Raw genomic sequence first — 11387 nt, 5'->3', positions numbered from 1 at the left:
TCAGCTAAACTGCTGCTGGTAACAAGTACTTTTATTGAAAACGTTTGTATGGAACTTGGAATGTAAAGATTAGGCTCAGAAGAAATTATAGACAAAGCAGTATTTCTAGCTTTTCTCTTTTTTGAACAAAACAAATTTCTAGAAAGGGGTGTAGGTGCTTATTGATAAACCTAAATTATGAGTGGTCACTCTAATCTAGCAAAACCATCATTATTTCACACCTTTGGGGAGCTCAGAGTAGTAGTGGTAAGTTGTAAAAAAAACAGCTTATTCAGTTAGTTGTTCTTTCAGTAAAAAATTGACAACATTTTTTTTTTTTTAATTCTTTTCTTTCTCCCTCCCCCACCTACCTGGTAGGTTGATGAGTCCTGTGCTGGGGGTTACCCAGAGGAAACTGGGTTTGGTGACTGCAGCAGTCTCGCTGGTCCCACAGAGCCCAAGGATGCCATAGAGTGCACCCCTCCTTGGCAGTGAAGCTGTGTGTTTCTTAACAGATAGAAGATGATTAGATGGTAGGTGTTCTGGACCGTGGATTTCCTACTCTCACTTTAAACCAGGTAAGTTTCTCTTGAAAACCAACAGGCTAGAAGAGGCATCAAAAACAATCTGTCTCTGCAGGTAGATCTGCTTCAGTTTGCATCTGGCAAGATCTGGGTCTGGTTTTGCTAGCTACACTTGTTCTAAGCATTTGGATGTTAAAAGTCTGACCCTCAGCTTACCTGTTCTAGGATTTAGCTTAAAAATTCAATATGGAACTATGAAAACTGCCTGTAATATTCTTAAGGAAGTGCTGTGGAATTTGCCTGGGTATAAAAATTCCCTGGATGCAAACCTTGCCACATGCAGCTGTTTGGCTCCTGGCTGAGAGGATGTGTCTCTATGCGGAACTGCTGCAGGAGAGGCTTAAAACACCAAAATGGACAATTAAGCCTTGTTCAAGCTGATTAAAAGCCACGCTATTAGCATGGGATAGGAGCTAGTGCAGGCAAAGCAACATGCTTTTAAAGACAGCTTTAATCTGAGGCCTGACTTGATTGCTGAATGCACACACTCTATAAAAACTCCCAGGACTTTGTTTTGACTACTGCTCTGAGTCTCACTTCAGCTGCCACTCTGCCATCAACCTCCTGATGAGCAATAAGCACATCCAAGAACGCAAGACAAACAAGACGTGTTTTTTGCAACCTCCTTCACCTACATGATGAGGACTACTGCTTCCCAAATGTGCTGAAGAACACAGCCCTCAACTGCAGCCTGGGCTTGGTGCTTGAGGACCGTGCAGGCTGCCTCCAGCTGTGTCTGACAGAGGTTGCCAATGGCTTGAGGAACCCAGCGGTCATGGTGCTTGCAAATGGTGACACTCACCGCATATTCATAGCTGAGAAGGTGGGAGTAATCTGGGTCTAGCTACCTGATGGCAGATGGCTGGAGGAGGCCTTTCTGGATATTAAAATTATAGTGCTGGCTATGCCATGGAGAGGGGATGAGAGAGGCTTTCTGGGGATGGCTTTCCACCCCAAGTACAAGTACAATGGGAAGTTTTATGTCTATTACTCATACATGGATAAGAAGCGAGTAGAAAAGATAAGGATAAGTGAATTGAAGATTTTGGCATCTGATGTCAGCAAAGCTAATCCACGTTTGGAAAGGTAAAATTAATGTTGAATGCTATTTTATACATAAATAATTTCTTCTCTGTCCTTTGCCCTTGCAGAACTGCAGAATCTTCTCATTCCCAGTCACCCTTGTTCAGGTGTGTGACTGGTCTGCTATGAAGCTACCTGAGACAGGTTGGTTGAAGGAAACACAGCGAACTAGAAATGAAACTAGAAATGAAAGAGGACCCAGGATCTAACCTTCCAGGGACCTTATGGGGTCAGGAATACGTGGCGCTGTGCGGTTGACAGAGGGGACCCTGTCCCCAAAAAGGGAAGAGGGAGGATTTCTGTGGGGATGTTGGGCAGAACAGATTTGAAGAAATCAACATCATTGTTAAAGGAGTGAAACATGGCTGGAGAGGGAAGGAGGGATTTGAATGTTATGACACGGCTCTGCCACAATTCCTCTTTGGGTAAGGAAGAAGTTTCTTACAGATTATTACATGTTAGTATTCACTGGACTATAGTTCCATTTTTCCAGTGAAGCTAAAAAATCCAGTTTTTATGTTGGTTTTGGCTGGGATAGAGTTAATTTTTTTGATAGGAGCTTGTGTTAGCCTGTGGTTTGGATTTGTGCTGGAAACTGGTTGGTAACACAGGGATGTTTTTGATATTGCTGAGCAGGTCTTACACGGAACCAAGATCTCTTCTGCTCCTCACACCACCCTGCCAGTGTGGTACCAGGCTGGGGGTGCACAAGGATTTAGGAGGAGACAAAGCCATCATTTCCATTTAGGTGAGCTGTATTTTATGTCTACTTCTTATCCCAGTGCCTACGCACCACATGGATCACTCTACAACTTTTTTGACCCTGTCAGGTTAGTAATTTAAGAAGTTTTTCCATGCCAGATTCTTCTATAATTGCCATACTTTCTCTAGCTAGCACAGCAGAACAAGTGCTAAGTACTACTGATACATAATCTTACTGACCTTCACATCCAGTCCTTGGGTTTTTGTTTGCTGACCCTACATCTGGTGTAACTGTAAGCAATTTTAGTGACTTTATTCCTTGCGTATCATATCTGTGCACCTAGAAACGGAGTTCAGATACTTGGTCTGGAACAATAAGGTTAAAAATAAATGTTTCTTTGGTTGCTTATCCAGAGTAGAGCACAGAGGTGTTTTAAAAATGACAGTTCATGTCCTTCAGGGTCATAGCATCAAATGTCTGTGATGTCACATAAAAAAATAAATTGCAGTGCACAGTTCAGTTTCCTTTTCAAAGAAGAGTGAAACATGGTGGATGATGCAGTGTTCAAGCTGTACTTGGAGCCTGAACCTGAGGATATTTTTTGTCCCCATTAAGCTGTTACCCCTACCAAAGCCTGCTTTTACAATAATAAGCATGCTTATGTAATTTTTCCCCTCTCAAGCTTTTGGGTCTTGGTAAAAAGCATTATGTGAGTTTCAAATCACCCTGTAAAGTAGGTACAATACTAATGTGTCTGTGCTGTTGCTAAGATTTTGGACACTAACAAAATGAGGAAAACAAGTTATGTTTTCCTGGGAAGTTAAATCCAAAGTTAAACAATTAACTCAAGCTCTGTCCCAGGGTGATGGGAATGGGAACTTGAGTCCTTTACTTGCTCTAACCATTGAGGAGATTCCTTCACAGCTTATTGTCTGCCAGGAAGCTTTTGAACTGCATTAACTGCGGCTGAAGAAAGTGTAACAGTTTCAACTTAAAAAAAAAAAAAAAAAAAGTATTTGTGAGCCAACATAAACATTGAGAGCTTGAGCAGGCTCTGTTTCACAAAAAAAGCACCCTGCAGTGCCTACACCACTCCTTCGTGTGCCATGAAGACTATAAAGGATGACAAATGCTCTCCTCTTTCCCACTGTAAAAGGAGAAATGCAGCTTTCTGCTTCCCAAGTAGCCTGCAGGAGGAGCCTTTCAGAGAGGCTGCCTACCTGAAGAAGTCTGGTGGGCAGTATTGCATCATGTTGTGATGACTCCACAGGGGGCAGCAAGCCCCTGCCAGGAGTGTGATGGTTTCACTGCTCAGAAGGGCTTTCTGGAAAGCAGCCAGCTCTTCCCTGTGCTTTCAGAGATTCATATCCATCACTTCTAGAGCAGGACCAGGCACTTAATTCCTTGGCTCTTCGGAATTCTTATTGTTTACCCTGTTTACCTTATCCAGGACACTGCTCTGCTCAGCTTTGTCCTTGTCTGCTTGCACAAGTGCTTTGCAAGCTTGTCCAGGTGTCCAAAGTGCCAACTGTTCTTCTGGAGGCTGAGCTTGCTTGGCAAAGGAGCAGTGAGTCCTAACACCTCAAGATCCTGGGTTGTACTGAATATGAGCCAGCAGTGTGCCAAGAGGGCCAGCAGCATCCAGGCTTGTATCAGAAGTAGTGTGCCCAGCAGGACCAGGGAAGTGATTGTTCCCCTGTGCTTGGCACTGGTGAGGCTGCATCCCGAGCACTGTGTTCAGTTCTGGGCCCCTCACTGCAAGAAGGACATGGAGGGGCTGGAGCGTGTCCAGGGAAGGGCAACAAAGATGGTGAAGAACCTAGAGCACAAGTCCTGTGAGAAATGTCTGAGGGAACTGGGGTTGTTTAGCCTGGAGAAAGGAGGCTGAGGGGAAACCTTATTGCTCTCTACAACTACCTGAAAGGAGGTTGTAGCCAGGTGAGCGTGGGTATCTTCTCCCAAGTAACCAGCAATAGAACAAGAGGAAGTAGTCTCAAGTTGCACCAGGGGTGGTTTAGATTGGATATTAGAAGAAACTTCTTCACTGAAAGGATAATTAAACACTGGAATGGTCTGCCCAGGGAGGTGGTTGGATCACCACCTCTGGAAGTGTTTAAAAGATGTGTAGATGTGGTGTTTAGGAATACAGTTTAGCACTAGAGTTAGTAGAGTTGAGTTATGGCTGGACCCAATGACCTTAAAGGTATTTTCTAACCAGAATAATTCTGTGTTCTCTGCCCTTGTCTTGATTGTATGAGTGGAGATTTTTCCTTTCTCCTTTGCATTTCAATGCTGTGTATAGGATTGTTCTGTTTCCATCCCACTGTGAGCCATACCTGGAATAACTGGCTTCTCTGGTGGGTGCAGTCCCAGTCTGTCCAGCCCAGATCCTCCCTGCTGCCTGCCCACACTTCAGCAAGCATGCGGGCAAGGGCAGCAAGACACGCAAGCACCTGCTCCACAACCTTGCCAGGGCCACTGCTCTCTACCTGAGGGAAACTTCCCTAGGAACCTCCCTGCAAAACGGATGGCAGCAGTGCCTCGTGTCCCCACTTCAGCTTGCCTCTCCAGCAGTGCTTGTGGAGACAGCTGGCGTGCCCCTGCCTGTATTGGCACCAAATCCTCTCAGTCAGAAACAGAGGGAAGAGGTGTTAGAAAATGCTGTTTGAGAGGAAAAAACCCCACACTGACCCCCAAAACCCTCCCACAAGCATTGCCTTCAGCCTACTTCAGTAACCTTTTTTTTTAAAAAAAATAAATTGAAATGGTGTGGAGGAAGCACTTGGCCCTTGCCCGTGTCTGAAGGAGAATGCTAATCACAAGAAAATGTGATGCCTTAGGTCAAGCTTTGCTCCATGCTGTCAAGCATGCCAGACTGAAATAGCCTGTTCTTAGTTGTCCTACAGCAGTTTCCTTCGTGGGGAACAGAAAACACAAGTCTGTTTCTCTTCTTTGTACTGCCTTCCTGTCACTTAATGTGACAGCTTTACCTCAGGGGAAATGTGCTTTTATTGGGGTGCTTTTGTACTGTGGGGAAGTTGTCAGGGAACAGAGGGAGAGGAATGCAGATATGTCTTCTTTGCAGTTGTAGCTTCCTTCCTCCTTGCCTAGTCCTTCCCTTTCTCACCCCTCTTGCTGCAGCACTATGTTCTGTCTGAAGCAGCACCCTTGGAAGGTTCGACTAACTTCCATGGGACTGTGTGGGAATATTCTCCTGCAGGTACAGAGACCCTTGTGCTGCACCAGGAGCAAATGGAAAGCACTGCCACTGATAACCCTTATGTGCACGAATGAGACTCCTCCACTTCAAGGTGGGATGCAGGAGCTAGTATTGGTGAGGACAACCCAAAGTGACTTATAGTCTAAAGTTCAACCAGACTTGTAGAAGTATTGACCAGGCTTGTAGAAATAGTGCTGTGCTGTGCCTCCAGCAGCAGGATGTATACCTGAACACACCAATTCAGCACCCTTGAATTCAGTGGTGGGCTACAATGCTGGCTAGCACCCCACACAAACATACCAGCTACCCGTGTTGGGTAATGACTGTGGTGGTGAAGACACAGACTACGGGGTGAGAAGCAATGGAATCGCTTATCATGAGAAAATGCTCCCTTATATATTTTTACAGTGGGAACTGAGAATAAGCAACCAGGTACACTGAGTGTAACCAGCACTCACACCTGCTCCTTGGCACATGCACAGACCTTGGGCTCCCAGGATGCAGCCAGTCACACACCAAACACGATAAACAGCCTTCTGATTTTTGTCAACATTCACAGTGCTGCTCACAGCCAGCCCTGGCCTTTAGCTCCTCTTATATTGTTTTGTCTACTTCTTTACAGATAGAGGAGGCCCTTTTTCTTTTCCCATGGCTATTCTCCACAAAAGACAGTTCAGACTGCCTGATGGCAGAAAGCTGACCAGATGGTGATAGAGAAACCACAGCCTTCCGGCTGTAATTGCTGTTTAGACAGGTATTTTATGGTTTGCAGCCTGAGTTAGATTATTAAATCCCACCTATGTTGCCCTCAAGGTACCTGAAGTCTTTTCATGCCTCTTCCAGCAGAGGCAAACAACAATGGAGAATTTATATGTCTCTGGAATAAGTTTTCTTAACAGTCTCTCAGATATCTGCATATGGCTTTCTGTTTTTCAAGGACAGTTCCACCAGGGAAGTGCAAATACAAGCCTGTTTGTTGAAAGCAAAGAGTAAACAGATACCATTTGTTCCATGTGCAAATAAGTTGTTAAGGTTTAGTTTTACTGGGAAGGAAAACATATAACCATCTTACAGGCGTGAGACTGAAATACTTAGCAACCATAAAAACAAAAGCATTGAGCAGGGGCAATCTGGAAGTTAGATTATCGTGTTTAATGTGTGCTTCTGTCATCTGCTAGGTACCATGCCTTTTCTTAAACCCAGTCTCTGTTTATTTTTTTGATTTGTTATTTAATTTTCTAAGCATTGCCTATTAATAGTGCAAACGCCCATTACAAGTGACCTGATGGCTTTGATTCAGGCATTGGATTTGGCCTGGGAAGTTATGGGTGCCCATCCCACGCTCTGTGACAAGCCCCTTGAGTCAAATAATCCTTTCTCTGTAAATCTAGGGGAGTCAATCTTTCTTTCTCCTGGCCTTTTTCTGTCCTAGGTTTCATGCAGCTGGGGCAGGGGTTACATCCTGTTATTGAGTAGAAACAGTGTTTAGCAAGTTCAGATTATCTCATCTGGGATGTCCAGATATTAGTGTAACATGGAAAATTGGTATTATTAAGTCTGCTAAAGAAGTGTGCAACTTCCCATCATGTTCTGTCTGGATTTTTTTCTTTAAATATATATTCACCATTTCTAAAATTAAGCAAATTTTATTTCCAAAACCCAAGGCTCTTTTAATGGAAGAGGTTTATATAAGGTGTATTGTTTCTTTCAGAAAATCAGCAGTATCTCTAATAAGGGTTTCTATCAGTGATATCTCTGAATTAATCTTTTGCCTTAAAGTAGGTTTGCTGAACCATATTAAATTACTTTTCACAGAGACTGTCCTTGAGCTGCTTAATGCACCTTCAACAACCCAGCCTCCGAAAAATTCTTCTACCCCCACTGCAGCCATCCCAACAGTTTCTTCTGAGAAAGCAAAAAAGACCCTATCCATGAAAATAAAAGCATCAACAGTGAAAACAGCTCTGTCTGATAAAAGAAGACAGAAGAACAAAGCTGAGGCAAAACCTCACAAGCCAAAGCAGGAAGAGAAGATTGCACGTATTTCCACAGCTACACCAATACCACCTTTGCCAAAAACTAAAGAGCTCCCACCTAACCAGAAGCAAGAAACTTCTTCCAAAGAAAGCAGCACTAGGAAAAACTGGAGAAGAGGAAGAAGGAGAGTAGATTAAGAAGCAGCTTTTGAAGCTGAGAGATGTCCCAGAATAAGCAGGTCACTCCTAAAATGGTGAAACAAATGTTTTGAATAATGACCAAATAATCAGCTGACTTGTTATGCCAGTGCTCCCACGTGTGCCTCCACTGTCAGTGTTAGCTGTCTCTATATAGATGTTATTCAACTGCAACAGCCTCCTAATATTAACTCTCTTGGTGAATTCTGCTCTGATGCCCTTTTCTGACATAAGTAGTTACGAGAGTCTCTCTGATGGACATTCACTGGTACAATTTGGCTGGGTATCTCTGTAAAATAATAAACCCAAGTGCCTCCAGCCTTCAGGACTTGCATCTTTTATCTAATAGTAGGAAACAGACATCACCCCTCCTCTCTTGTAGATGTGTTTGTCCTTTAACTGAAATGCAGTGGAAAGTACATTTTAAGAGTAGTTGTCTTCCAGACTGTGAAATTAAACTTGCGGAGCGGAACTCCCGGAAAGGAAAAGAAAAAAGTCCAGAAAAGCCGAGAAGGCCCCAGCGAGGATCGAACTCGCGACCCCTGGTTTACAAGACCAGTGCTCTAACCACTGAGCTATGGAGCCACCTATCAGTAAGGCTGCTGTGGACGCGCCCTGTGCTGCATCCCCGCCCGGCGGGACCCCGGGAGCGCCCGGCCCGCCTTGGTTTCCCCCTTCAGTTTTACTGAGTCAGGAGGTTTGAAACTACTGAAGGTTTTCTCCTTTTTCCTCTGCAGTAAAGAGCCAGTCGCTGATGTCAGTTATTCATTGAAATAAGTAAAATTTGGGGGAAAATCACATTTGGGAAAAAAAACCCACATAAAAGAGAACATAAGGGACACGCAGAATAAAAACAGGGCCTAGATAACAGTGAAACAGTGAGAATTCGACAAAACCAGATTCCAATTAAGAGAAAAACACTCCCAAGAGGTCACTAGCCCAGCCTTGAGACAGGCCTGCAGGACACCTGCTGGGCAGGTGGAAGGGATGGAAAGGAGCACTGCCCACAGCTTATCTGGGTTACAGCCTTGAGCACTGGGGGAAACCACGTTGAATAATTGAAATCACCATATTAATATATTAATGATCCATTAGCATACTAAGATACACACTGACAGGCTGGAGGGACCCCTACTGACAACAAGCCCCTTACTCTGAGCATGTGCAGTGAAATTCCCGAGCATTGACACTTCAAATGGAAGCGAGAGATTAGTGACCAATTGTGTGTGAATGATGGAATAATGTCAGAGATTAAGTTCTTTCTCACTTTTTCAGGTATTAAAGTAGCACTTGTGTTTCAGGAAGCTGAGCTTGCTGTGTGGAATAACCACCCTGCTCCCTTTTTTGTGCAGAACTGGATATTAAAGCAAGTATCTCCACTCTGTGTGTGGATTGGCTTCTTGCACACTGGTAACAGACCCTGCTTTTGGGACAACACTGCATGCAGCTCTCCCCTGTTAAAATTTAGGTGAAGGTGAAAAGGTAAACTCAGTGGAGAGGAAACAGAGAGACAGCACTGTGGAGTAATAAATCTGAGCAGTTCTGCTGCCTGCTGGAGTCACGTTCTAGAAAAGCAGACGTGATTTGCTGGGTGTTAAGTGTCAAACTGACTATGACCAAAAGCAAAGCTCCTTGAAATGAGAAAAGACAGAAAAAGCTGCATTAAGGAATTAAAGATCTTTTATCCATCCCACACTCCACAAATCATAAACTGGGTCAACTTCCTTTTTTTCTTTTCTTTTCTTTTTTTTTTTTTGGTTTTGTTTCACCTTCCCTTTAAATGGATATGATCTCTGCAGACAAATGAGACCAGTTCTGGTGAACTCTGTCTTGTTGTTTATGTAAGACACTAAAATTACTTTAAAATATCTGCTTTTGACCTCTAATGTGACAGCTGACAAATTTGTGAAGCTTCACATTTCTTTGATGGTTTTTTTTTTAACTTCCCTTTGAAGATAGCAACTCTATAGAGTTGGTAAAGCTCTTCTAAAGAAGGCTAAAATGTCCATGGTGAGTGTTCTGATAATGTCCTGAGGAACTGAAATTATAAGCATAGTTTGGTTTGTAGCTTTAAACTAGGCAGGTGCAGAACTGTCTTACACTTTTCCTATTGTAAGACAAACCTACCTTCATCAGTCTCACAGAGTTGAGCAGCCTGGTGAGGCATACTCCAGAACAGGATTGAATTCAATTATTTTTGTGGTAGTATGGCTACCTGTCACTGTATTTTTAAAAAATCTAGGTGCAAAGTCTGTAACTGCAGTGGTAGCCCTGCTTCCAGACTCCTTTTGCTGTCTGCTTATAGTTCATGGCAAGGTGGGCTACACTTCAAATGCTGTGTAGCAGACAGTCCTATTTAGATACTCTGGGTGGGATTCTAGATGTGTGATGGAGGTATCAAGCTCTAGCTTCTCTTTGTAAGGGAGATGAGGAAATAAGACACTTAAAAAGTGCAATTAATCTCACCTTAAGGTACACCTCTAAGATAAGTTATCTGAATGGTCTAGAAATCCTTGTTCCTCAGTTCACTGTGAAGGGAGTTAATGCTGAAAATGTCAGCAGTTAAGTGAGACACATCTTGCTGGGCTGGACAGTTTGGTATCAACTCAGTGCTGCTGGTGCTCAGATGCTGAGACCTGGCTGGGGAGGGACACAACAGCTGCTTTATTTAGCAGGAGCAGCAGCACCACAAAGCTCCTGCCTGCAAACTGCTGATGCTCTTAGCCAGCCCATTCTCTCAGTCTTGTTTGCATAGGAATGAGATTTTGTTGAATTTAATACCCTTTTGCTTTAGATGTTTGAACTAGAGCAGCTGTAGCTGGAAAACACCTGTCAGAGGACCAAGGGAATTTTTAGGGACATGGCAAGATAAATTATCTGTTTAAAGAAGACTCTGTCTATCTTCTGCAAGTAAACACACAGATTTTGAAACTTAAGCATTTAGGCAATAAAATGCCTGTCTGGTCTTCTGTTTATTACTGCTGAAAACCACTAGGTGGAACCTAAGTACTGTGTGAAAACATTTAAGAAACTATTTCAACAGACTTCAAATGCTGAAAAGAGTGAATTTTTACCACATAGAAGTTTTTTTAAGAAAATAAATCTGTAGGACGATTTACCTTTAAAGATGTGCCAGACATGTAAAGATCCACATTTATATATGCTCTGTAAAATTTCTGCTGATTTGCAATAAGATTAAATTTATGTTGTGTGTCCCCCTTGCTAAATCAGGGCTTTCCCAAGAGTGCATAATTTTAATTGGACTCAGTGAATTAATGCTGATAAAAGTGGAGGGCTAATGGCAGCTGTTTAGTACAAGCCCTGTGAAAGCAAGCAAGCAGGCAGGCTGGCCCGTTGCAAACTACTTTGCTGGTCTAACACATTTGGCTTTTTCTTTCATGTAGAAGAGTTTTGCAGCCCCTGAGGTGGGAAGGAATGCTGAAGGTTATTGGGAGCAGCATGCAGAAAAGTTTCTCCTTCCTGAGGAAAGCTCAGGAGCAGGTTTTGAAAGATGTATCCTGGACCTTGTCTACACCAAAGATAGGCATCAAGTTAAAAAATAGGGTGGCGAGTGTAAGAATAGATGTAGACTTGCACATGGTCTGAACCAGGGCTTTTACTAAAAACTTAGTTGTTCCTGATTA

The 11387-nt window shown here is 43.3% G+C and overlaps 1 protein-coding gene and 1 non-coding gene across 2 annotated transcripts in view; one reads left to right on the top strand and one right to left on the bottom strand.

The window, feature by feature from the left end:
* HHIPL2 (HHIP-like 2) overlaps positions 1–7743 on the top strand; it is a 13003-nt gene extending 5260 nt beyond the window's left edge. Inside the window, 9 exon segments of the mRNA XM_009994807.1 lie at positions 1059–1172; positions 1174–1649; positions 1723–1753; positions 1864–1939; positions 1942–2071; positions 2258–2476; positions 6507–6541; positions 6544–6601; positions 7281–7743. Coding sequence (XP_009993109.1) covers positions 1059–1172; positions 1174–1649; positions 1723–1753; positions 1864–1939; positions 1942–2071; positions 2258–2476; positions 6507–6541; positions 6544–6601; positions 7281–7743 — 1602 coding nt within the window.
* Positions 7744–8255: 512 nt separating this feature from the next.
* On the bottom strand, positions 8256–8328 carry TRNAT-UGU. Its single transcript has one exon. It is a non-coding gene; the product is annotated as a tRNA-Thr (tRNA).
* Positions 8329–11387: the final 3059 nt, after the last annotated feature.

This window comes from Chaetura pelagica, unplaced genomic scaffold (assembly GCF_000747805.2).
Source record: "Chaetura pelagica isolate M959 unplaced genomic scaffold, ChaPel_1.0 scaffold2, whole genome shotgun sequence".
NCBI lineage: Eukaryota > Metazoa > Chordata > Aves > Apodiformes > Apodidae > Chaetura > Chaetura pelagica.
The sequence above is the reverse complement of the archived record's forward strand: the minus strand, read 5'-3'. Positions and strand labels throughout refer to the sequence as shown.